This window comes from Rhodnius prolixus, unplaced genomic scaffold (assembly GCF_049639745.1).
Source record: "Rhodnius prolixus isolate KJV_2025 unplaced genomic scaffold, Rpr scaffold_3, whole genome shotgun sequence".
Taxonomy (NCBI): Eukaryota; Metazoa; Arthropoda; class Insecta; order Hemiptera; family Reduviidae; genus Rhodnius; species Rhodnius prolixus.
In genome coordinates, this window is record NW_027411603.1 from 44,302,416 (window position 1) to 44,326,937 (window position 24,522).

A 24,522-nucleotide genomic window follows, 5' to 3' on the forward strand; every position below is an offset into this window, starting at 1 on the left:
CCGTCCTGGGAGGAAAGAGCAGTTGATAAAAGTAAAAATTTGAGAAACTGCTATCTGGCAAGATTGTAGAAAACACAAGAAATTAGGAAATGCTAGATATGCTAGATACCATCTCTATAATTCAAGCCGAACAGAAAGAATTTGTCAGGCGCTGTAGGCTTGCAACTACAGCTTAACTCTAAAGTAGACTCGGTACTTATTGCAACCGCAATACTCTTATTAGTTTGGCCGCATTAAATAATGTAATGACACTTGAAATTAAGATAAGTTTCAGTCCAACAAAGTAAACTTTAGTTATTAATATTAATTCCTAAAACTGAAAAAATATATATTTACAAATTAAACGATCCTAAATTTCTCAATCCTATCATTATAATTACTCCGACTTATCTCACGTTTGTCTCACACATCACCGGTACCTGACGACAACAATAGGTCTCTAAATTCGTCCTATTAAACGGATCTTATTAATTATGTTGGGTAATACATTATTATAACAGTTACTAGGCAGTCTCTAAATAAGCATAAACAAAATTTTCTTCCACCAAGAGTTTGCACTCTAATTTTACTGGCAAAGAATCAATCAGGTCTAAAGCCGTCACTTCTACGTCTGTAATGTAATTCTGTAATAGTCTGAATTTCAGAATTTGGAAATTCTACTGTCTTTGGGATCAACGTCTTCATTTAGTAACACATTGCCGAGAAACGTATCAAAATTACCTAATGTAGGCAAAGTAAAATTAATTTTCACTTTTTTTAATGTAATTAAAAAACTTGTTTTCTGAAGTTTATTAGGGGGGGGCTTGTAGTTTCTTGCAGAAAGTATGTGCCTCAAATTGAGTTCTGATAATTTGAGAAATTTATTATTCTTTACACTTTTTTTATTTATTCTTAGCGTTCTCAAAACACTCCATTTAAAAATTTAATTTAATTAATTAAATTTAAAAATTAATGTGTTTTAGAACTGTGGGTATCGAAAATTAAATTGTAAATTGCATTTTTTGGAGGGGGGAAAATAACTAGACTAGTGTTTTCAATTTCATTCTTCCTCCAGATTGTAAAACCATTTTAATTTGTAACAGGTAGTGAGGTTACAGGTTATTGCTAGTCCTAAACATTCAGGTAAACAGGCAGTATTGTGTACGATATCTGTCATTTGTGCTGTTAATCTGTGATTTCCTGCAGAAAGTATATGTGCCTGAAATTGAGTTCTGATAATTTGAGAAATTTATTATTCTTTACACTTTTTATCATTAATTCTTAGAGTTCACATAACATTCCATTTTACGATTAGGCATGTCAATTTTGTGTCAAGAAGATTTAGAGAGGTATGTTAAATTACAAAAAAAATTGTTTTGGTGACAGCCCAAACAAATTTGGCGTTAATATGTTTCAGTAAAAGAAATACATAGATTTTCAATGATGTTTAGGCTTGCCATGGAAGAGTTATTAAAAGAAGCTAGGGAACTGAAGAAATTTGCAGAGACCGAAGGACCAATGGCTTGGAAACAAAAGAGAATTGGGAAAACCAATAAAATATTTCTTCAGCAAACTATAAAAAGTGCCGTTCGTGCCAACAACAGAAGAAATCTTAGACAAAATTAGTGTTTTAGATCTTAGGGTATCAAAAATTGTTTTTTTTTTCTTTGTTCGTTTATTTTATGTTTAATTTAAACAAAATAAAATTTCTTGTTTCATATTTATTGCATCTAAACAGGGGTTTAGTCACCTACTTCGTGGTAATATGCAACTTTGCTGTACAAATGTACGAGGTAAGATATTAATAATTTTTATCAAAGATTTTTATTAAATACGTTTCAAGGCGTGGTGATGAGAAAAAAATATTCTATTAATGACGTCGTTCTACATGAAATTTCTAGAGGGATCCATTTACTTAAAAATCAGGTGTGTTAATAAAATGTAGTAAAAGAGGATCACAAACATATCTTTAATCTGTCGGAAGACATCCGTCCAAATCGCAAAAAAAAATTTGGTTCATACATTTGTAAAAAGTGGTCACATTTTCACAACGGTGATGACTGCCATATTGCTGGCGACGTTGGACTAAAAATAATCATAATTAATGGCCAAGGGTCGTATACAAAAATAGTTTTATTTATATAATTGTTCTTTATTACATATTATTTCAGTACTCTATAACAAATTGAAAATGCCTTTTAAAACCCATTCAAAAAAAAAAAGTACAAAAATATCTTTAGAAAATATTCCCATTATCACAATTTTACTGAGTTAGACTATATTTCATGTCATTTTCTAAGAAAAATTTCAAGGCATTTAATATTGCAATGTATAATGCCTGGTTACTTCTGAGTAGTAATGCAAGTTTTACTAGATCGGTGATCTGGAAATCTCTAACTGCAATTTCTAGATGTTCAGCAAGTCTCTGTTTTTGGCTTTCATTTAAATCTTCCCTTATTATGGCGACAACAGATTTAAACTTTCCTTTAGCATAAATTGCCGAAGTAATTCCACCTAGAGCACCACCTGAAACCACAAAACAGCAAGTGATTAAAACTTAATATACTTTTCCCTCTCCTTTGACGAAAATAAAACAACTCGCTAACGACGTACGGTTAACGGGGATTCCTACGTTGTAAGATAGTTGGCTTCATTTTTTGTCTCAAGTAAATAAAAATTAAACTTTAATAAACAAAGATAAAATTTAATAAAGCAACGGATTAAATCAAAAATTTGTAAAAATTCATTACATACCAACGTTTTCAGAAAAACAAATGATTATGGCTTAAACAAAAAAATGTAGGATAATGAAGGGCTAACGGTCGAAACATCACCATAATGTGATTTTATGATAATAAAATTAAATTGTTTGTGTATATAGCAGTCTATACTATATGAAGATGTCATCTAAAAATGGATCAAATAAGAACAGTAAAGACAAACTTGTAAATGTAACTGATTCCTACTTTAAGTATTAAACATAAATAGTTCACATCAAAATCAATTCAACCACAGATTAATAAACTTGCCTATTCCTAAACCTACTGGTCCTGCAATAACGGATCCAAGTAAAGTTGTAAAAGTGGTAAATCCTGCACCTGCTAATGTATACTTCATAGTTACTTTCATTTGTTCTTCTTCTGCAACAACTTCGGCTGCATTGATAAGTTCACGATAATTCACAGGCATTTTGAATTCAATTATTGTATCATATGCAGAAAATGACAACACAGAAACAAGTGTGGCAACAATGAATGATTTTTTTTGTCTTTTCCAATATAAATATTGAGCACGTCCAATCTAATTTGGATCAAATCCACCACTAAAACAAAAATTATCACTATTAGATGCAATACTTTTGCTCTAACCTATAGTAAATAAAATTATACGCTGCTGATTAATACGCACATATTGGCCAAGGCTTCTAAAATTACCAACTGCTGGACTACTCCTTAAGTTGTGTTAACTACCATTACTACTAATCTCAATCACAATTCTCGAATAACTGATACTAACGTCGCATATTATCGAATATCGTTAATTTTGGTTACTTATGTATTTTATATAGATGTGCTCAATGATTAAACCAGTGATTAGTTTATAAATCAGTTTTCCATCTGCGATAATTTTATTAAATCTGTAAAAAAAACTTAAGTCAACAAAAAATATGTTTTTAAATTAAAAAAAATCTTTGCAGTAAAACAATATCGATAAAAGCCCTGACTCGATTTATCCCATCCAATCAATAGACTTTCAGGCTTGAAACAGATAGGCATAGGCATTAGGCAGAAGAAACAAGTTCATGTAAAATTTGGGAATTACAATTGACTATTTTGTTTTTCAGAAAACAAATCACCCAGGCGATAGTCCTTAAAATAAGCAGTTTCATCGTCAAGACGTTCCTTTAGAGGTCTGATCTATTCAGTATTCAAGTAGAACTTACTCACCTCGAAAATGAATACTGCACCATTGATATTGCAAATGTTTATTTTTAATTGATAGTTTATTTACTTTTTTGCAATAAAAGCATTGTTTTATTTTATTACTTATGCTTTCACATGGTCATCAATAAACATAGGAATAAATCTACTTTCTAAAACAATAAGCACTGCAGCCATATCCATCTCTAGCACCTGCTCGAATTATTGCTTTTCAGGCAAATGTTTTGTGTGATAGCAATCCAAAAACTACTACTTATTGTTTAATAGTTTAGTTATCACTTTAGAAAATTCGTGACATGTTTTCGTACGGGTAGGTAGTATAAAAAAAAAAATCTACTTCGAAAAATATATTAAATAATCTATTGAAAAGGTATTTTAAATGACATACATATGCCAAAAGTAAAAGGCATTGCTTTATTTTTATTTAGATTCAATTAGTTCATAAATATTAAGGAAAATCTTAGAAACCGTTAGATCTTTAAAAAAAAATCTAAAATTTAGAAAAGTAGACTTTCGTTTGACTTATTGTGCCCAATACCTTATTAAATTCTGTGCTAAGCGAACCATTAAATTTGGACTTCTTGTTTTTTTTAGTTAACCCCAAATCTAACATTCCTTTAAAGTAACATGTTTTGGTATTTTTTATAGCTGCTACTTTTTCTTACAAATAAAACCATTCTTTAAATGTATACAATAAGAGCTTTATTATAAGAGGTATTCGGATAGTTATCTTGGTTTCGTTTGTACTTTCATTTGGCACAAGTTGAGTTTAAAATCTAAGTTTCAGTCACATAAATTTTCAAAGTGGTATGGTTTTTCTTTCACCAGTTGATCAGCATTTCTAAAATCAGATTTGTAATTTCTGATTTTCAGGTTGCCTAATTATTTACATACTGGAAAGTTATTCTCATAACACAACTTTCAGGAATATAAAAGAGAAAACATTTACACCTTGTATTTATGGCGGATATTTTAGAACATTGCCACCAAACGGAAGTGTTCTGTATTGAGCTAATAATTGAAGTATAATAATAAGAATGTATTTTTCTAAAGTAGATGAATTATCTAAAACTAAAATGATTTTTTAATAACTTTAAACTTTTCAGTTCTTCCTTAGCCATAATTTTCAAAATACATTATTAGCTTTAAAAAAAGACGTGGAACAATCCGACTTACCTCTACCAGATCCTTTACCAGTAGCAAAAGAAAGAATAAAAAAAGATAATGTACCTCTACTGATGAGATTACTGGATGAGAATGAACATGAACTCTTTTTTGAGGTAAAGTATTTTTGAGTAAATTATTTGTGTATAAAATATTTTTGGACCATAATAGTTTGGTTGCATGTAGATAAACATATAAGCTAACATTACTTTTTTCAATACTATACGAGGTCTATCTAACAATTCTAGAACTATTTTTTTAATTTTGATGGATAATTTGGAAATAATGAAATGCGTAGTGATCAAAAGTTGCTTGAAGCATCTTTCATCAAGTCAGGCACCTGGGCATTTTACGCTTTTTTTTCCTGATTTTGCTTGAGGGAAAATAGCACCATCCTTATTCATTTGTTGTGCTCATTCAAATCAAATTGGTCCTCTGGGGAAAGAATTTGATTGGGGGGAATACTGGCTGCTGAAAATGCATTGAATACAGAATTTTCCAAAGGATACTTTCAATAAAGGCATTTACACAATTTTTTAAAATAAAATAATAATTAGTTAATTTCTCAAGATACAATTTAGCAAAGAATTCTAGTTGTCCTTTTTTATTTAGTGCATGATTCTTTTGTAAAAATTTCTATTTACGACTTTATATATACATATATGTTAAAAATATTTTATTATATATATATATTAAATCTTTGTTATTTAATTTTAGAAATGGTCCTCACTGGTTCCAGATGAAATTAGGTCGTTGACTGAATATAAAAAGTTGACCATATATCTTTATACTTATTTTGCTACCATACAATACCGAAATAAAGATTGGGTTGATAACGAAAATCAAAATATTATTAGAAATTTTGCAGAAACATTTAATGAAAACACTTCTGGAAAGACATTTACTTCAGATATGGCAATTCAAAAATTGGAGAAAACAAATGGAACATTCATAATTGAAAAATCCCCTAAAAAAGATGTTTCACCTATTGAAGAGGATCTATTACAAAATTCACCTACAGAAAAAACTGAAGATATTTTTGCGAATGAAGAAGCAAAAGAGGAAGAGAATGAAAGCTCTATAAGAGAATTTGAAGCCGATAGTTTAGAAAATGAAAGTGATTCTATTAATGATATTGATTTTATTGAACTAAGCAATCAAAATAATAATGGAACTGCAGCAATGGATATGTTTAAAACATTTCTGGCAGAGAACGGAACAGAATTTACTAATGATCCAGAATTCCTACCATTTTTTGCACTTCCATTCATAGAAAATCCTAAAATGCACCCAACATTTACTAAGGTATTTGAGGTAGGAAGATTATACAAATTATCTAGGTGAATTTTGTGCTACTGCATGAACTTAAAAAAAAAATAAAACATTTTTTCCTTAGTAAATCAATGAAATCCTCTGGGATAATACATTTTTCATTTCAGGAAAATTGGTTAATTAATTTGAAACATACTCTAGAACAATTTTTAATCAACTACAGTTGCGGAGATGATGTTATTCCAAGATTGGTGAAATTTTGTTTGAAGAGTGAGGCATATGACACAGCAAACGATTCTGCCTCTTTGTTAAATGAGAATACAAAAAGATTCAAAGAAGTGAAAAGAAAGTTACACAGATTAAAAAAGGATCATCAGAAATTAGTAGGTAATGTTAGCAAAAAAAAAAAAAAAATTGTTTTACTTACCTTCCCTAAATGTGTTTGGTAGTGTTTTCATGCTTTAATTATCTTAATTAATAAATTAATTATAAATAATTAATAGTAGACAAACGAAAGCGATTCACCCAAAAGTATGCTTGAAATAAGGATTGTAATGAAAATACACTCATTATTTGTGGACGTTACCTAACAAAAGTTTTGATTCAAATGTATTTATCGTTAAAAAATCGGACTTGTGACAGATGCGACGACTAATAATTAATTAGCCTAAGAATAAATATTTGTAAAAGTGGAAAAATAGTGTTTGAATTTGTTAATTTTTGCTTATATCAAAATGTAAGGAAAATAATTCATGGCTTAATTACGTAGTTTTTAAATCATAAGGTCTTTAATTACGAAAATATTTCTTGGCATTGGCCAGAAAAAGTCTTATATTTATTTTTGAATACAGAATGGTTCATTATCACAATATATTATGAATACGTATTCTGATAGTTTTAATAATATATATCTGAACGTGTTCTGATTACCAACAAATAGGATGATTTAAAATCCTTGTTCTAGCCCATTATTTGTAAATCTCACGTCGCGTCATTTTTTGGGAAGAAGTTGCACCTAAGTGTGCACCACTTGATGGCCAATTGTAACCTCCAGAAAATCACCAGTCTAGAAAGCTAATGCAATGGCCAGCGAAAGCTAAGACCCAGATTACTGGCGCCAAACTTTAAGAATCGTTTGCGAACGTAGGGCTCGCATTTCTTAAGGAGATAAATCAGAATTTCATCCTACTAGCTGCATTTTCTATGTAGTAGTTCCACAGTTAATCCCATCCTTTTTTCGAGCTGATATTAACTTTCTTACTTTTCTTAAAGCCTTTCAACGGTTGATTCTTGTTGGCTTAATCATTAATTCTCTGTCATTGGAAAAATGTTCTTTAATTGAAAATTTTTCCATAGAGAACTTTGTTTCTTATAGATAGGTCTACATAAAGTAACCAACAAAACATTATTTGATTTCATTAACATATTTCTTCAACTTTTCAGGCGTTGCAAGCGAACTGTCATCCGCACTAGAAAAGTCAGTCCAAGGAGAAGCAGTAAATTTAAAATCTACACTTTGCAATTGTATACAAATCTTTCCTGATCTTTTCTCAACAGACATATCGTCAAATCAATCCATAAAAGTAATAAATTGGTTTATTTATTTTTCTATAAGAAGGGATCAAGTTCTACGCCATCCAAATCTCCTTTGCGCCAAAAATATAGATACCCTAAAGAAAAACATAAGCTGAATCTAGGACGAAAATCCAGCCCTCGGATTTGGCTAACTAACATTCACAGCTGACCTAACAAATCAAACATTGAATGGAAGCGTTAACTATATTAGATTTAATATTACAAACATGTTGTTATTAAACATCTTTTCAAATTTTAGACAGAAAAAATGGTGCTAATTAGCTGCGGCATTTGATAAGAAACTTAAATTTTACCTGCGAGAAAATACTTTATTTTTCAATTTAAAATAAAGTATTGATTTTAATTTTGAAATAGTTTTAATTACAATTACAAAATAAATAAACAAATACAAAATAAATAAATAAATAAAAAGAAATAGTGTACATCTTTCAATTGAATCCAGGATTCTGGAGTACCATTGTAAAAAAGACATATATTTACTTTGTTATACTTGTTTAATGACACTTCCAGCGCATTACGAAGTGTCATGAGTAAATTAGAGAAATGAATTAGAGTATGGGATGGGTCCCGATTCCCATTAATTAAATAAATGAGTACTTTATTGAATATATATGATTGGCAGTTCTTATTATTGACCTATATTTATATAAATATAGATGAAAAAATCAAAACGTTCAATTTGCGACGACGTATTCTACACACTTCACTTTTATGGCTGTGATTTTTTTTTAAATTTTTTATTTTGTGAATTAATCATAAAAATTTGGACTGACCTAAGCAAAAAGAAACCCCTGCTAATCATTCTCTTAAAAAATATCTTCTTTTTTTTTTGCAGTGGCATACTTGGGAAAGTACAACAAATGCTTCAGAAGATAAAAAATGTTCCTATAATCAAATTGATGTCAGAAAATTAAAGCAAGAGCTTATGCATGGAAGTATGAAGAATAAATTACTTCTTTTACAAGCTCTTAGATGGGTAAATAAATGTATTAATCACTTTTGAGGATTTTTTTAAAATAAAGTTTTCATTGTTCACGATTATTCCTCCTCTCTTTTTTGTTCCAGTACATTACCAAATGTAGAAGCGAAGAAAGAGAGCAAATTGTATCCTGGTTTTGTCGTCAGGACATACTGGGATTAAAAAGTAATTTCATAAGCGACAGTTTGGCACCCGTAACTTTACCACATCCTGTTCAACAATCTGTAGTGCGTATATTAAACGCCTTGGCTTCATTTAATACTGGCCGGGATTATATAGCTTCATCAAAAATTACTGTTCAACTTCTTGTAGATATAACTAAGCAAAGTGATCTTGATTCAGTAACCGAAGATATGATCATAGCAACACTTCAAAAACTCAGCCTTCGGTAGGATATAGTAACATTATGTTTTCTATATTTGCTTAATTTTTTCTGATTTTAATTTATTTATATAAATTTTTAAAAACTTAATTGCAAATAAAAGTGAGTTTTTTTCCCCAAAATAATAATCATATTATTATTATTATTATTTCTACACTTCAAGACACAAAGAAACGACTTTATCATAAATAAATTTGTCAAGTTTCAGTTGTAGTTTGGGTTTAATTTTTTTCAGGAGACATTTATCTGATTTAATGGTTAAAAATGGAATTATGGAATGGCTATTGGAAAAACTTGATCCTGGTCCACTAAAAAAATATACATTGGAATACAGCACTTCGTTGATAATGAATTTAGCCATTTGCATTCCACCATCTTTTTGGGATAATCGAGAAAAATGTATATTCTGTATTATAAAATTACTTAAAACATCACACAGACAGGTAAATTATTTTTCCTTAGTGTTTCTTTCAATAAATCCGTTAATAAATACGTTTTTTTTTCACGTACCTTTTGTATGTTATAATCTCTTAATAGTCCTGTTAATTAGCTTTTATGTTTACATTGCCTCCTCATGTAAAATTAAAGCGAGCAATAAATCGGTCTACTGCATCCAATACTAATGAAAGTCTGTTGGCTTACATACTTACCTTTCTTTAGTCCATGTCACGTATCACGTAATCAAAATTATCTTTAGTAAAGTATTCTTTCTCGAAACAGCCCCTGCAGCTTAACACAAGAGTCAGTGTTCTCCAAGGGGGGGGGAAGTAAACATGCGTCTAAAGAAGGAGAATAAACTGAAAAAACAATTAGTTCAGTATGGAAGACTTGATTCTCTTTTTTTTCTACTAAGCCCTTGCAATTAATTTTTCATTTCTGCTTACCTTTGCTTAATCTGGGCAGAGAACCAATAAATAAATGATTTATTAGCATAGTTAATTCTTTCATATTTTACGTTTAGTCACTAACATTTAATTAATAATTCTATAAAAGTTTAAAGTGTATGCTAAGCAAGTTGTACGCCTAGCTATACATCTATGTTTTGTCCCGTTTGAATGTTTAGAATACTTCATAGCCCATTCTAGAACCTTTTAGGGAGAATTTTAACTTTTGTTAAGTGGAACAAAACTTTTTATCCCTTAATTAGACGCAATGACTCATAAAACATGCTTTCTTCAGCGAAGCAAGGGTATTCGGACAATAATTTTGGTTATACATTCTATTTATATTGTAAACAAATATATAACGGGCCAAATTATTTTTTTGAATAGGTAGTTGAATTCGTTTGTGGTACTCTTTGCTGCATCGTTCGAAGTGATGCTGCAAATACAATCTGTAAAAATTTTGGATTGAATCTATATGTAACAGAATGCTCAACTAATCACAAAGGTGATGTCATTCTCGAAAAACAGATTGAAACACTAATTAAATTACATCTAAGAGAAATTTCTCCAGATACTTTGCAAATGAATTCAAATCTTTTTAGTGATGATGATCTGGTAAGTTGTGTGCTTTATTTCAGTTGAAGTTGTTTACCAAAATGATATAAATAGTGAGAAAAATTAATGTTTTTGTTTTTAAATTTTGTATGTTGACATAAGTTACTTTCCTTTAAATGTTTATTGAATGCTGACATTAAATGGTATTGAATTTACACACATTTAAGGAAGATCCAGAAGAACTGGAGTCTGAAATAGATGAGAATGATCTAGTCAAAGGTACACCCTCTGGTGATACTTTGCTTTCTGAACATTATCGCCTGGTATTTAGTACACCAAGTAAGCCAATTTCATCTATTATTAATTTGAATATTGTTGGTCAATCACTAAGATATCCATGTTGTACAGGTGTAGTAGGCAGGCAACCTGGAAAATCTCCCAAATTAATTTTAAGACCTTCTACTCCAAGATCAAGTAATATCCCAGCATGGGCAAGATCACGTCATTAATAGAATTATTTAATGCACTTATTAGTATAATCCACATATCTCTCTCGATCTCATCATTCAACAATATAAACAAAAAATACCATTTCCTCATTACTTTCGTTCACAGTACCTAGGTAACTTTTCAAAAAATTCAATTTCTTAATTTTAAATACTACATTTATTTATTAAATTTTATACATCTTATAATTTCATCTATTACATTATATACATTAGACTGCACATTGTACTTGGAAAAAAAATTTCATTTTATGATATCCGTATGCAATTCTTTTAAGAATTTTTATAGAAAAACAAAAAACAAAAGTTATTCATTAAAATCTAAAAATAGATTAAATAAAAATATAATTTAAAAATGAGAATGAAATGTTAAAATCATGTAATATAAAAAAAGCGCTATTTGTTTTGTGGAATTCAAAAAATAAAAGAAAAGTAAAATTCTAATACATGATGTACTTAATTCAATTCAATTATTAACAATGTGTCAAACTTCTGATGCTAAAATTAGTCACTAAATAACAAAGACAAATTTAGTATAAATACTAGGAATAAAATTAATCGTTGTCACTTCCTGATACAGATTTTCTGTTTTCTGGAGAAGAAGACCTGAAAAAAAATTTATTTTTAGATTAATTTTTCATTTTATGATTTAGAAAGTAATGCGTTGATCGCAAAACTTTAAGCCATTATTTTTCAAGATTATTGTTTTGTTTTGATCTGGATAGTATTGAACTAGCAGATAATCAGTAAAATACGAATAAAAATGTAACTAGAACTGTTTAATGAGCTGTGAAATTGTTGTTAAATGTTTGGATGGATGTCATGCCGAAAAAATTCTCCGACATGTTCTTCTGAACGAGTTTTTAAAGGAATCCTCCAATTTAAAAGCAAGCCAAATTTGTGAAGTGCAAGGTTTTATGGTAGCCCTACAATTGTTTGATTAGCAATTTCGTCTTTTTTGGAATCTGATCCCTATTGATACCTCTTAAAATACTAACAACTTGATCAAAAATGTTATTTAGGAAGTCCGTTTATTGTAATATTTACAACTGACAAACAAGTTTTCAAGATTATGTTAATGTGCAATAAAGACATACCTGCTACGAGCGTACGAACCACTTCTGCTTCCAGAACCGCTCCTTAAATAGAATAAATGAGATTATGAATAGTTAAGAAAAAAATCTAGTTCAAACACTCTCACGGCTACAGATTTTTCAAATTATTAACGAATAAATTATCTTAAAACTTCGTAGATTTGAGAAGGTGGGCCTCAGCTATAATTGTCGTGGACACTTAATCAAAAGCGATAGGTTTTTAGATAAAATAGTCATAATAAAATCTTATATAAAATTTAAAAAACTTTTTCTTCCCGGAATTAGAATAATAAATTGTCTTAAAAATTAGCATATCGCAGATATAATGAAATGATAAAAGAGAAATGTGCGTGACGAACAACTCCACCAGAACCCTACATAAAATTCGTAAGGAACGAATATAAGAGACAAAAATCAGAAAATATGCACTTTCAATGTCGTAATTTACTTCAAACACGTCTTATTTAACGCTATAAATGTAACGGGTCCATAAATCATACAAAAATGGCAAGAAATTCCTTCTGAAGAGCTACTCTAGAAAAAATGAATTTTCTTAAAAACATCTAAAAAAAAAAAAATAGTCACAGATACACAAGTGGGTAATCACAATGTCAAGTTTAAAGAAAACCTAGCGTCTATTTTCGAGAAATTCTTAAAAAATTATACAAGAAAAGCTACTCCACTCCCGTTAGAGTAATTTCCATTATCAAGATAAGGTCGTTTTTCTTGGGGTTACTCAAAAGAAATATGAAAAGCTTATTGTGATTTTTAATAACTGAGTTAGTTTTCTCCTATATTATTCACAATTTTTTTTGTGAGAACCACTTTTTCTGATTCAGGGAGACTGATGTAATATTAATTCCGCAAATTTAGCGCCGTCAAAATACTCCTTTTCTAAACAACAATAAAAGAAAGTAAATATATATAGTATCAAAGAAGAAAATGTTAGAATGATACAAAAAATAAAGAGAGACTATTGATGAAGCTGGAGGCCAAAAATACTCCTCCGAAGGCAATGTAATAAACTTAAAATAGATAGGCAAAAGAGTGAGATAGAAAGAGAAATAAAGAAATAGCATACCTGCTTCCAGATTTGCTTCTTGAACGACTTCTGTCAAAAAATAAAAAATATATAAATACACAACGGCGTTAGAAAAATGTCGATAACTTAATATTTTAAATTCTTAAAAATTTACGTTATTATCAATTTTTAAATTAAGAGGCCAAATTTTATTTGAGCGAAACAATTTTCGGCTGAAAAAAACTAATTCAAATAAAGGGAACTTCCCAAAGGATTCTAATAAAATTACTTTATCTTATACCTGGACCCTTCTGAACGGGAACCACTTCTAGATCTGTAAATAAAATTTAATTTGATGTTACTCATTAATATATTTAAATAGCAAGTAATTACTTCATACCATTTTGCTCAAAAGTAAAAATAATAATAATAATATATTATTATTATTATTTGTAAATAGAGATATACCTGGATCGAGACTTCCTCGAACTTGCGGGCGAACCACTGCCGCTTCTAGATCTAGATTTTGAACGAGATTGTGAACGAGATTTTGAACCTGACTTTGATTTTGATCTACTTCGAGATCTCGAACCACTACGTGATCTTGATCTACTGCGTGATTTTGATGCACTCCTAGATCGTGATCTACTTCCTGATTTCGAACGACTCCTACTTTTCGATCTGGAATGAGATCTTGATACACTACGAGATCTCGACCTACTTTGGGACTTTGATCGAGACCTACTTCTGGATCGTGATCTACTTCTAGATCTTGATTTACTTCTGGAGCGTGATCTATCACTTCCTGAGGATGCTATCCTTCTGCGACCACCAGCTTTGTTACGGCCACCTCCACTGTCACTCTCACTTTCTCTCCTAAACGTGTACAAAAAATTGTATACATAATTTGTTTAACAAAGAAGGCAATTGAAGATGCGATATTACACATTGAGAAAATCACTTTTACTTGAAAACGAAATTAAACATATTTTTACAGAAGTTAAATATATGTTTTTTCAATTATGATATGAAATTGGTTCTGATAAAATCATTTAACCTCTGCAACCAATAAATGTCTTCAATGCTAACTAAATACAAGTACGGCATTTTTCAGAGTTTTTTTTTTTTCATCAATTTAATAATTTTCGCTATCAATTATTGTATTAATTAAATTTTTTAACCTAATTAGTTATTATTCTTTGGTGATTCTTTTTTCTTTATTATTATAAATCTAGGTAATCATCCTAATGAGATGTTCAAATTTTATAATAATTCTACTTTACACAGTAGCTTTCCATCCCAGATAACTTGTATTTTTCACAATTCTGAACGATGTACTTTCATCTTATGCATCGAAAAGATCATGAAACATAATGTATCTCTGATGAGTATAAAGAAATGAAGCTCTTTTAACCTCTCTTCCTTGCATGAAAACAATCTCATTGTGATTAGGAAAGGTAGAATCACAATCTTAAAAAAATATTCAGAATGAGACAAAGAAAAAGCCCTCCCTTAATATTTTGTGTAATATTAATCTGATCTCTAAATTCGGACGTTCTCAATCAATTTCCATAAAAATAAGAAATATATTTTGCAGACAGGAATTTTTGGTTCTTAATGCAATAAAGATTATAAATTAAAATAAACACAATTGCAGTAAAACGTTGAAACTTTCCATACCACTAACAAAAAACAATTTTTTAGCAGAAGGTTTTTTTTTTAATGAATTGTGACCAGTTGAAGAATCAATGAAACTTCCACGGCAATATTGCTCGTAGTACCAAAAACATGCGTTTTTATATTTAAGAAGTGAGAGAAATTAAACATATTCTTAACCAAAAATGAAATAAAGGAATTTGTTCAAAAACTTGTTAAATTCAAAAGTTGATAAATTTAGTGAACAGGATAATGGTTGTTTACATCAATTAATCTCACAAAAATGTGTGAATGGATACTAATGACCTGGGAGAGCTAAGCCCTACGATACGAAAGAATATAACCCGATAAACTCGCAAGAGCTTTAAGCTCTCTTCCTGAATGCAAACAATCTAACGATGATTAAGAAAAGTAGACTGCTTTTGAAACAAGAAAGATTCCTCTGCCTCACCCACGGACCAATCTAGGAAGACCTAGAATAAAATGGACAGTCAATTTCGAAGATGATGTCCCAAAAAACGGGTGTAAGAAGAGAAGTACAGGATGAATGCAGAAAATCCCCAGGGTTCTATAGCCCATCAGTAAGTAACACAAGAAAAAGCGAACATGATTTTTTTATTCACTTACCCACTGGCAATTTTGAGTTTTTCACTATCGCTATCAGATTCACTTGTTGATATAGTTTCCTTTGAAATAATCTTGAGTTTCTGCTTAGCAGTAAGCAGTTCATCAATCTTGGACTTCTTCTGTTTGTCTTCCTAAATAATTCATAACAATATTCTTTACTTACATTTTAAAAATGAGTCAACCTACTACAAAAGATAAGACGATATAGTGATTTTTTTAAATATTTGTGTTATTCTCATATTCAAGAAATGGAACGAATTTAAAGTTGTTGCGCTATTTTTTTTTTAAGTGAATCAGTAATGTCTGATTTCTTCTGAAATTTTCTTTTTGATATTTACGCTTCATTTTTCAAAATTTGTTTTAAAATTGGCCAACCTTAGTGCCTCCCTTCTTCCTTCTCTTGGCTTTAGGTCGATCACTTCCGCTTTCACTCTCGCTAAGCTTTTTGTTGTCCTTCTGCTTCTTTTTCCTACCGCCTCCAGGACCTCTTTTTCTTTTTTCAGTTTTTTCCCTGAATATAAACAAGCAAATCATTAACAGAATTCAAAACCATTTGCCAAAAAGAGATGACTAAATTTGCCAAGAGAAATGGTTGAAATTAAAGTAAAACTTCAATTCTGTCATCTTAATAAAGATGGTCCCAGAATACGTTATATTCATTTCATTTCATCTTTAAATTTAACACTTCCTACACAGCTAAATGTAATTACCTCTTAGGATTTTCCGAAGGACTTCTTGGCTCTCCTTCGCTGCCAGATTCTGATATAATATCACCTTGTTTTCTCCCTTTTCCTTTTGGTGGTTTCTTTTCTGAAGGCATATCAGAAAATACCAATGCACCTTTAGTTTTCTCCTTATATTCTTGTCTTTTTTGAAGCATTTCTTCATATTCAGCTCTTTTCTTTTCTTCTTGAAGTTTCTGTTTAGAAAAAAAAAAAATCACTACCATTGAAACTGACGAAAAAACAAATAATGACAGATGGCTAAATCAAACAAAGCTTATAAACCTCATAAGCAAATATTCCTACAAAAAATTTTTAAACGAAATTAAAAAGGGTTTCTTTCATTCATATATCTGGGTACCATGTTTAAAAAAATCGTTCAAGCATTTTTTTTTTTTTTAAGTGAGAGTATGATAACAACGGGCTTCTCCAAATAAAGCTTATCACCTAAATAAATCTAAGACTTGCCTTGTTCTGAGCAAAAATAGACTCCATGTGCGGAAGAGAATTTTTGTGGGAATTGTGAACAAAATTATGTCATTTTGAGTATCAACATAATTTAGCGGAGAAGGAAAGAGATGACTGATGACCTTGAAAAGTCAAGGGAAGTGAACCTCTTTGTAGGACCAGAACCCTGCAGTAGGATTAAAAATCCTACCTGTCTTCTTACCTTCTTTACCTTCTAAGAAATGAAGGAAATGGATATGAAGAGAAAACTAAGTCTTAAGACGGAGACAACGGAAGAGACTAGACGACTGTAGAACGTAATGACTCTTTCTCCTGAAGGAATCCTCTTATCATTGATCAGAGTATGTTTAAAAGCTAAGGCTGGGTGATAAGTCATTCTGACTGCTGAAGAAAGCTTAAAATACTCTTTTGGTAGCTTTGCAAAACCCCCCCCATTAAAACAAAACAAAAATAAAAAACATGAGAAACCTCATGAAACAGTCCTTAGCTAAATTGCACTTGCTCCGAATAATATGAATTGGTATAAATGTAATTCTTCGATATTTATTAAAAGCAATAAGTTAAATACCTGTAACTGCATCTGTTTGAGTCTGAAAGCAGCTCTTTCCTGCTCCTGTTTAGCTCTTAATTGTTTTTCTTCTTCGTCGGTTCTTCGGGCTCTTGCTACATGGTACTGAGCTTGAGATAGCAAGTCTTGACATTGACGAGCTTCTACTCCAGCTGCACCAACATCGTACTTCATTCTATCCCCGTACATTGATAAGTATTGGAAATATCTGAAAAATTTACAATTAATCGTAAACTTAAAAAGAAGTAAAAGGTAATTGCTAAAAAAACTTGCTAAACAAAAAATTACGCACTTGTGTGATAAGGTTAATTCATGGACTGCTTGCAATACCACGTCAAGAGTGGATTTATCATCTTTTAAAATTTGGGTTGCTAACTTTTGTAGAACTAAGGCAATATTGTACAAAAGAACTGTATCCTGCGGTGCCACTCTTCTTGCCTATCACAATGATTAAAAAATAAATTCGACTGGACGATATTTGAAAGAATCCCTTTTATCCTTAAGAAATCAAGAGATAGAATACCTTGAGTAAAATATTCTTTGCTTCTTTAAGCTTTCCAGCTTTGTAACAAGCTCTGGCCAAATATAGCATAACCTCTACATGATGATGTTTGTAGAACTTTCTCAAACAATTCTCATACTGAAAAAGTATTTTTGAAAGCATTTTAAAAATCAAGAGCAGCGTCTATTTTCTTAGTGAAAATTGATATCCAGAGTCTTTCGTATGTAGAAAAACATGTAGAAAGAACTACTAGTAACAACAATATGTAGAAACAATGAATACCGACTGTACTCACCATCTGAATTGCACTAACATACTGCTTTTGTTCAACATATATATGTGCTATATTTAACCAAACATCACAAAATTCAGCCGTAGCTTCACGTACTTGAGCGAATATGTCTCTGGCCTCATTAACATAACCTTTATGAGCAAGAACAGATCCTAAATAAAAAAAAAAGAATAAAGAAAAATTTCAATTTTTTTAATCAAAACCAATTTTTTTTAAAAATAACATAATTTTAGGAGTAGAATATGTTGTAACAGCAAGTATATATACAATCTGTTATTCTAATAAAATTCATTAAGTGTTACTTGGATGTATTTATAAGGCAAAATAATGTTTGTTAAAAAGTGCTATTTTGTATAAAATATATTAAGAGAAAAGTCCTTTGAGTTCGCTAAATAAAAAAACTACTCCAATTCTCCAAACCCTCACTTAATTTAATACCCCCCCACCATACTTGATTGTCAGTGATTGCCATGACGATAAAAAAACATACTTGATTGTCAGTGATTGCCATGACAATAAAAAAAATGAACACATTTTTCATTTCAAACCCAGCCTCCCTAAAAACATATTCTATTGGTAAAATTAAAAATACAGAAAAAAACAACTGGAAATACTGAAAATCAAGATGACATTTTGTTATACCTATTCCATTAGTTGCCCAAATATTTCTGGGATCATTACGCAACACCTTATTATACATCGTAAGTGCTCGTTCCTGATGAGTTTTCTCTTTATTCTTGTCTTTTGTCGGTTGATGTAAAGTCTGTAGCCATACATTTCCAAGAGCAATTTGTGAGTATGCATCTGTAGATGTCGCTGGGCACTAAAAAGAAATATAAAATGCGAAACAGAAGAACATTGATAGAAATGGGGAAGTAGTACCATTTTTTACTTTAGGTTAATGTATTGCGATTATTTAAGAGTTCCGGTATTTAGTTTTTACTGAATTTCAAAAAAGTGGAGTTTGACTGGTTCTTTCAATTAAAATATACCTTCAGAATACGTTCGAATTTTTTTTGTCCAGGACCCCATTCTTGTTTCGCCAAATGCAGATTACCAAGTAAGGACCAAGCGTCAGGATGATCATTGTCAATTCGCATGGCTTCCTTAAACCAATCTGAGGCTTCATAAATTTGCCCTTTATCTCTTGCCATACATCCTAAACGCAAATAGCCTGTAATATAGAATTGAAATCTCGATATAATAACTATGGAGATTATTTAGTTAAATTACTTTAATAATATGACTATTAATAAATGATCAGATTAACTTTATATGATTCGAGTGAAACAAAGCTTACAGTCAACATAATTAGGATGTTCCTTAAGGATATCTTTATAGAGTTTTTCGGCACGATCAAACTGGCATAAAGCTTCATTTAATCTTGCTAAATTATACGTAGTTGTAACTGCTATTGAATTATAATACTGAGGATCTTGTTCTGCATCAGATTTAGAACGAGCTAAAGATTCTTCAAATTGTTTCTTCGCTTCTTCTAAATTATCTAATCTATAAGTGAATAAATATTTTATTACAATAAATTAAATAAATAACAAACGACTGCAATAAAAGAGATTTCTATTATTAACCAACCTATAATGTAAACATGCAACATTATTCAAAATCTCCGGAGGAATTTCAGCGTTAACTTTTTCTTTGAGAATATTTGTCGCAGTTCCATAAGCTTGCAAGGAACCTTGTAAATCAGATTGTTCTAAAATTTGGGCCAATTCTATCCAAGCTTCAACATCATCAGGGAATTGTTCAGTAACCTAAAAATTAGTTATCAAAACATTAAGGTTGTTGAAATAGTGAAATATTTCCCATTAATATACGAAAAAAGAAACCTACTTTTCTAAGATGATTTTTTGCAATATCTCGTTTAGACTGACTTGGAGAACTAGCATATAAGGAGCCTAAGATCTTCATTGTTTCATAATTTCCTGGTTGAGCTTTCAAAACTTTTTCAAAGCATTGGGCAGCCTGATCACAGTAATTGTTACAAAGTTAGTCGAGAACTAGGAGTCGTAAGCATCAATAGAGTTTAAGAAGTAAGCATAATCACATTTAATTATAATTTTATATGAAATTAATTTACATTAAAAATTAATTTATACTAACATTTTCTGTATCTCCTCTATAAATATACATTTGACCTAGTCCAAAATGTGGTAGAACAAACATAGGAGGAGCGAACTGTGTAGCTTGGTAATAATACTGGAAAGCTTGGTCATAGTCTGCCTAAAAATTATATGTAATTATAAGATGAATGAAGCACTAAATGACCGACTTAAGAGTCTTGGAAGTCCCTTTGGGTTTCAAACAATGACAGCATTTCCATTAATATTTAAATACACACATAATGCGGGTCTGCAGAGGTAGCAGGTGAGTATTACTGGTTGTCTGGCTATTAATTCGGCAAATCCAGAGATAATCGTAAACTCTAACTTACCACTTAAACTTTGTTCACTTTAAAAACCCTCCCTACCAATCTCTAAAATGCAAAATGTTGGTTCTTTCCCCCTCCCTACACATAATAACTGAATAATTAAGTGAATCAAAATAATGAAACAAATTTACTGCAATTAATTATTTAACTTACCTCGAAAAATTAATACAAATAATTTCCAAGCCTGCAATAAATCTGCCTTACCTGAACATGAAATGCCCTTGCTAACTGATAACAACTTTCAGCTCTCATAGCTTCATTTTCCGTATTATGAAAAGCATGTAGAGCCAAATGTTGGACTTTATAATAATCCTGGAATACATATATAAACTTATAAGCAAACTTATATTCTCTTTATATTTAAATAAAAAAATGTTTACAACCTTTTTAAAAAAGAAATGATTGGCCAGATGATTGAGTACCATTGGATTTGTAGAATCAATTGTATAAGCTCTTGATAACATCTGTACTCCATATTTTATATCTTCCGGTTGTTGTTTGTTTAATCTTAAAATCGATAATCCAACCAAAGCTCCTACACATTGGGAATCAAGCTCTAATGCTCTTTCAAAAGCTAATCTGTAGGAAAGCAAATTAAAAAAAGTTTTAGTCTCTGAATTGAACTCTTTCTCAAAGTATAGTTATTTCGATTTCGTGACGAATTTTTCCCTAAATAAAATTTTATTTTAGTATAAAAGGGATCTTACATTCTGTTGGGATCTATTTGGTGTCTTTGCAAATATTCCAATCTAACAAAAAACGCCTACGAATCTACAAATTTAGTTGAGATGTGCAAATTAGTGTTTGGGTAACCCACAGACCAAACTCACCAAAAATACTGTCACCATCACACTAAAAATACTTTTACTATTATGAACTTTTAGACACTTCTCTGCATACCACATACAAATACAGACTAGATTATAGAGCTACATTAGATTAGGTCTCAGGTGGTTAGGCTTCTTAATCTCTTTTGACAGACAAAACCTTCAAAATAACTAAAATATCCAAAGGGAATTTTGAATTTGCGCATTGTGCTATTTTTCATAATTAAACTTTCTCGCGCACACGTTGGCGCGGAGGGGGAGGAAAACTAGCTAAACGGTTTAAGAGCATTGAAAAAACGAATATCCATTGATATGTTGATACTTCCTCTTATAAGGATGTTAAAACTAAACAAATAGGAACAGCAACTTTGTTTCTAAAAGATACAACACAATATCTTAACATTTAACAAGTTGTTTGATACCTATTACATTTGCCAAAATCTTTACAAACACACTGTAAACGTTAACAACGTACCGTTTACTGTGATTGTCTATGATCAAACATTTCAGGGAGTTGAATAAACTTTTAGGTCGCAGTACATTTGACTTTATAGCCCCTTCCTGTATTAATTAATCTAAGAATTTGCTCTTGATCTCTCACAGAATAAATTCTCACCTTGCCTTTTCTTGATTTCCAAGTTTCATAAAACAATGGCCCATTCCCAATCGTACAGCTGCCGGGCAGTTAGGATTTGTTCGAAGAGCCTTTTTGTAAAATGCAAGTGCTCCACGATAGTCCTAAACAAATTTGATGCATTTATTAATTTACTCATTAAATTAATAAAATTCTATTTTTTTTTTTTTTTTTGCGCATCAACAGCTGAGGTTATTAGCGCCCGGAGCTTTTTCCAGTGCACTGCCGGCCTCCGGACAGTGTTCTCTCGTTACAGACAACACTGTCCATCACCGGACAGTGAGCTGTAAGAAGCTCCTAGGAAGAGAAAATCTAAGGGTCAGCTGCTGGATTCGAACCCGGGACCTCCGCGTGGGAGTCCAGTATGCTAACCGCATAGCTAATCCCTTCCCTAAAATTCTATTGTTATTATTTTATATCTTTTTATTTTGTTTAGAGAGATCAAACAGAAGAATCCTTTACTAAGACAAGTACAACTAATGTTCTCACAATGTGATGATCTCAACTTTACAAGATTACATAGTTAAAATTATTTAACATTTAACCGTAGTATAAAAGTTCATACTTTTTTGTTGTAAGCAATACAAGCTTTTCCTAGAAGAGATGGAATATTGTTAGTTGACTGATTTAATACAAAATTAAATTGTGCATCTGCTTGCTCCATTTTATCTCCTTCCAGAAGGAAAAAATAAGCTCTACCCAATAAGTGATTCTTTAAAAAAACAAAAACAAAAAACACTCATTATTATCAGTTTTGTTCTCATTAGACCAAAATTGCTTCTAAAATTTTAACTTACTTGATCATACATAATAATTTTATCAGCAGTAGTATATAAATCTGTCGCTTTCGCAAACAAATCTCGTTTCCTATCCTTATTCTTTTCATGGTTTGCTTGCTGAACGTAATATGCTGCCAGCATATCAAGTGTACGCATTTGATCTTTCTCATAGTCCCGGTAGTCAACATTAGCATCCACTCGGGATGATTCAAGCATTTTAATAAATACATCAACTTTGCCTTGTTTATAATATTCCAACTAACAATAGTAAAAAATCATTTAACCAACATGGTGATAGAATTATTATTAAATATACCTGTTTTAAAAACTTAACTTACTGCAAGAGCCACCCATATGTGTAGCTGAGCATTTTCTTGACGAAGAATGCCCAATACTTCATCACCATCCGGTAACTGATCAAAGTCTAATTCTATTACCTTTAATCGCAAATAAATGATTTTTAATCATTAATTTTTTTTTTTAATTAAAAATGAAAACTCTTAAACAAGAAAGGAGCGGAAAAAATAGTAAATATGAACTTTAATAGAAATAATTTGCGCATGACATACCTCATCTGTATCCCTTAAAGGGATTTCTATTGAATTAGTCATTGTCAATGAACACTTTAAAACTTCATCAAACAAGAAATCGTCATAAATTTTCAAAAATATAGATTCGTTTGATAAAACTGGCGTTAAACACACAAAACAAAATAAACTGTAAGAGAAGGTTAACCTCAGAGAACTAGGTTTTCCTAAGCAATGATAAGGTTAATGAGTCACATGTGCTGTCTATTTAATCGTTGATTTTAAATTAAATGGAAATAGGTTTTTAAAAAGAGGAGATACTGAACCAAGCAAAAAGTTCAAATAAGAAAGCAAAGAATGAATTATTGTAATTGATTTATTTTATTCAAATAATTGGCTTGACAATTTAAAGTAATAAATGACTACCGGCACAGAATGGGAAGTGTATAAGTTAGAACTACGAAATAAATGAAATTAGTTCGCTGCAAGTTTTTCAGAACTTGACTTCTGATAAAGCCATATTTCAAAGTAACTGAAGAGGTATAGGTTTTATCTAATTGTAAACCCTATGTGATCAAGATTTATACACTCAAATTCCTTACAACAATTCAATTTTGCAGAAAGAAATAGCTTGGTGATTGTTAAAGAGGCCTGGAACGAAAAGGTCCTTGTTCAAATCGAGCTGGTTGCACTTAGATTTTACCATACCTTAGAGTCACTTATTCCAGATTTGTCTGTATAGACTACTGGCAGAGTTAGGCAGTCCATTGAGTAACCGGACACTAATGACAACATGATTTAGATGTCTTAAAATCTATCTATTGAACTATTTAAAATATTCTGAGACAAACTTACAATTTACCCTCCTTTAATGATCTTTTACAATATACACTCTTTTCTCATAGTAAACCTGTTTTTTCTCTCCTCTTTTCGTAAATTTAGCTACGATTATTGACAAATTATACGGCTTTCACAACTATAACAAAGCCGACTTTTGGAATAACTTTTAGCTATGCATTGAACTTGGAAATGGCAGGATCTCTGTAGGTCATCCTGTGATGATGCTCTCTGGGATGTACGCTGGTTCAATGGAAGTTG

General features: G+C 30.7%; 3 protein-coding genes across 8 annotated transcripts; 1 reads left to right on the plus strand and 2 right to left on the minus strand.

Annotated features, from left to right (window-relative positions):
* The first annotated feature begins 1,020 nt into the window (after nucleotides 1-1,020).
* LOC141453050 (lisH domain-containing protein ARMC9-like) lies at nucleotides 1,021-11,702 on the plus strand. Of its 5 annotated transcripts, none has more exons than XM_074125770.1 (13): nucleotides 1,021-1,328; nucleotides 1,431-1,772; nucleotides 4,794-4,943; nucleotides 5,027-5,200; nucleotides 5,802-6,398; nucleotides 6,524-6,743; nucleotides 7,800-7,939; nucleotides 8,788-8,928; nucleotides 9,018-9,319; nucleotides 9,549-9,756; nucleotides 10,585-10,812; nucleotides 10,980-11,091; nucleotides 11,161-11,702. In XM_074125770.1, exons 3-13 carry the CDS (start codon nucleotides 4,881-4,883, stop codon nucleotides 11,259-11,261), a joined length of 2,286 nt encoding a protein of 761 aa, XP_073981871.1. In that variant the 5' UTR covers nucleotides 1,021-1,328; nucleotides 1,431-1,772; nucleotides 4,794-4,880; the 3' UTR covers nucleotides 11,262-11,702. The 5 variants fall into 5 exon arrangements, with proteins under 5 accessions (XP_073981871.1, XP_073981875.1, XP_073981872.1 ...); XM_074125774.1 differs by having other exon boundaries at nucleotides 5,802-6,389; XM_074125771.1 differs by lacking the exons at nucleotides 1,021-1,328; nucleotides 1,431-1,772 and adding an exon at nucleotides 3,719-3,889.
* LOC141453054 (protein Nazo-like) lies at nucleotides 2,095-4,048 on the minus strand. The gene is made up of 4 exons (XM_074125782.1): nucleotides 3,927-4,048; nucleotides 3,388-3,616; nucleotides 3,009-3,301; nucleotides 2,095-2,505 (listed from the first exon to the last, which is right to left on the minus strand). The coding sequence occupies exons 3-4, from the start codon at nucleotides 3,166-3,168 to the stop codon at nucleotides 2,243-2,245; spliced, it is 423 nt and encodes a 140-aa protein (XP_073981883.1). The 5' UTR covers nucleotides 3,169-3,301; nucleotides 3,388-3,616; nucleotides 3,927-4,048; the 3' UTR covers nucleotides 2,095-2,242.
* Ctr9 (RNA polymerase-associated protein Ctr9) lies at nucleotides 11,670-23,655 on the minus strand. Of its 2 annotated transcripts, none has more exons than XM_074125768.1 (25): nucleotides 23,467-23,655; nucleotides 23,236-23,334; nucleotides 22,916-23,155; nucleotides 22,684-22,830; nucleotides 22,101-22,222; nucleotides 21,041-21,236; nucleotides 20,862-20,969; nucleotides 20,330-20,449; nucleotides 20,060-20,191; nucleotides 19,802-19,980; nucleotides 19,509-19,717; nucleotides 19,201-19,382; nucleotides 18,851-19,031; nucleotides 18,212-18,360; nucleotides 17,938-18,054; nucleotides 17,707-17,852; nucleotides 17,415-17,622; nucleotides 16,367-16,575; nucleotides 16,032-16,167; nucleotides 15,657-15,787; nucleotides 13,842-14,249; nucleotides 13,675-13,707; nucleotides 13,434-13,463; nucleotides 12,356-12,397; nucleotides 11,670-11,864 (listed from the first exon to the last, which is right to left on the minus strand). In XM_074125768.1, the coding sequence occupies exons 1-25, from the start codon at nucleotides 23,506-23,508 to the stop codon at nucleotides 11,813-11,815; spliced, it is 3,618 nt and encodes a 1,205-aa protein (XP_073981869.1). In that variant the 5' UTR covers nucleotides 23,509-23,655; the 3' UTR covers nucleotides 11,670-11,812. The 2 variants fall into 2 exon arrangements, with proteins under 2 accessions (XP_073981869.1, XP_073981868.1); XM_074125767.1 differs by having other exon boundaries at nucleotides 13,663-13,707.
* Nucleotides 23,656-24,522: the final 867 nt, after the last annotated feature.

Bases quoted from the DNA above. Each gene is read 5' to 3' on its own strand.
- LOC141453050 (XM_074125770.1), top strand. From the start codon at position 4,881: ATGGCGGATATTTTAGAACATTGCCACCAAACGGAAGTGTTCTGTATT. The intron at 6,744-7,799 runs GTAATGTTAGCA...TCAACTTTTCAG, and splicing joins GGATCATCAGAAATTAGTAG to GCGTTGCAAGCGAACTGTCA. The intron at 10,813-10,979 runs GTAAGTTGTGTG...CACACATTTAAG, and splicing joins TTTTTAGTGATGATGATCTG to GAAGATCCAGAAGAACTGGA.
- LOC141453054 (XM_074125782.1), bottom strand. From the start codon at position 3,168: ATGCCTGTGAATTATCGTGAACTTATCAATGCAGCCGAAGTTGTTGCA. The intron at 2,506-3,008 runs GCAAGTTTATTA...TTGTGGTTTCAG, and splicing joins ACCAGTAGGTTTAGGAATAG to GTGGTGCTCTAGGTGGAATT.
- Ctr9 (XM_074125767.1), bottom strand. From the start codon at position 23,508: ATGACTAATTCAATAGAAATCCCTTTAAGGGATACAGATGAG. The intron at 20,192-20,329 runs GTTAGTATAAAT...TACTGTGATCAG, and splicing joins ATAGAGGAGATACAGAAAAT to GCTGCCCAATGCTTTGAAAA. The intron at 19,981-20,059 runs GTAGGTTTCTTT...ACTAATTTTTAG, and splicing joins CAAAAAATCATCTTAGAAAA to GTTACTGAACAATTCCCTGA.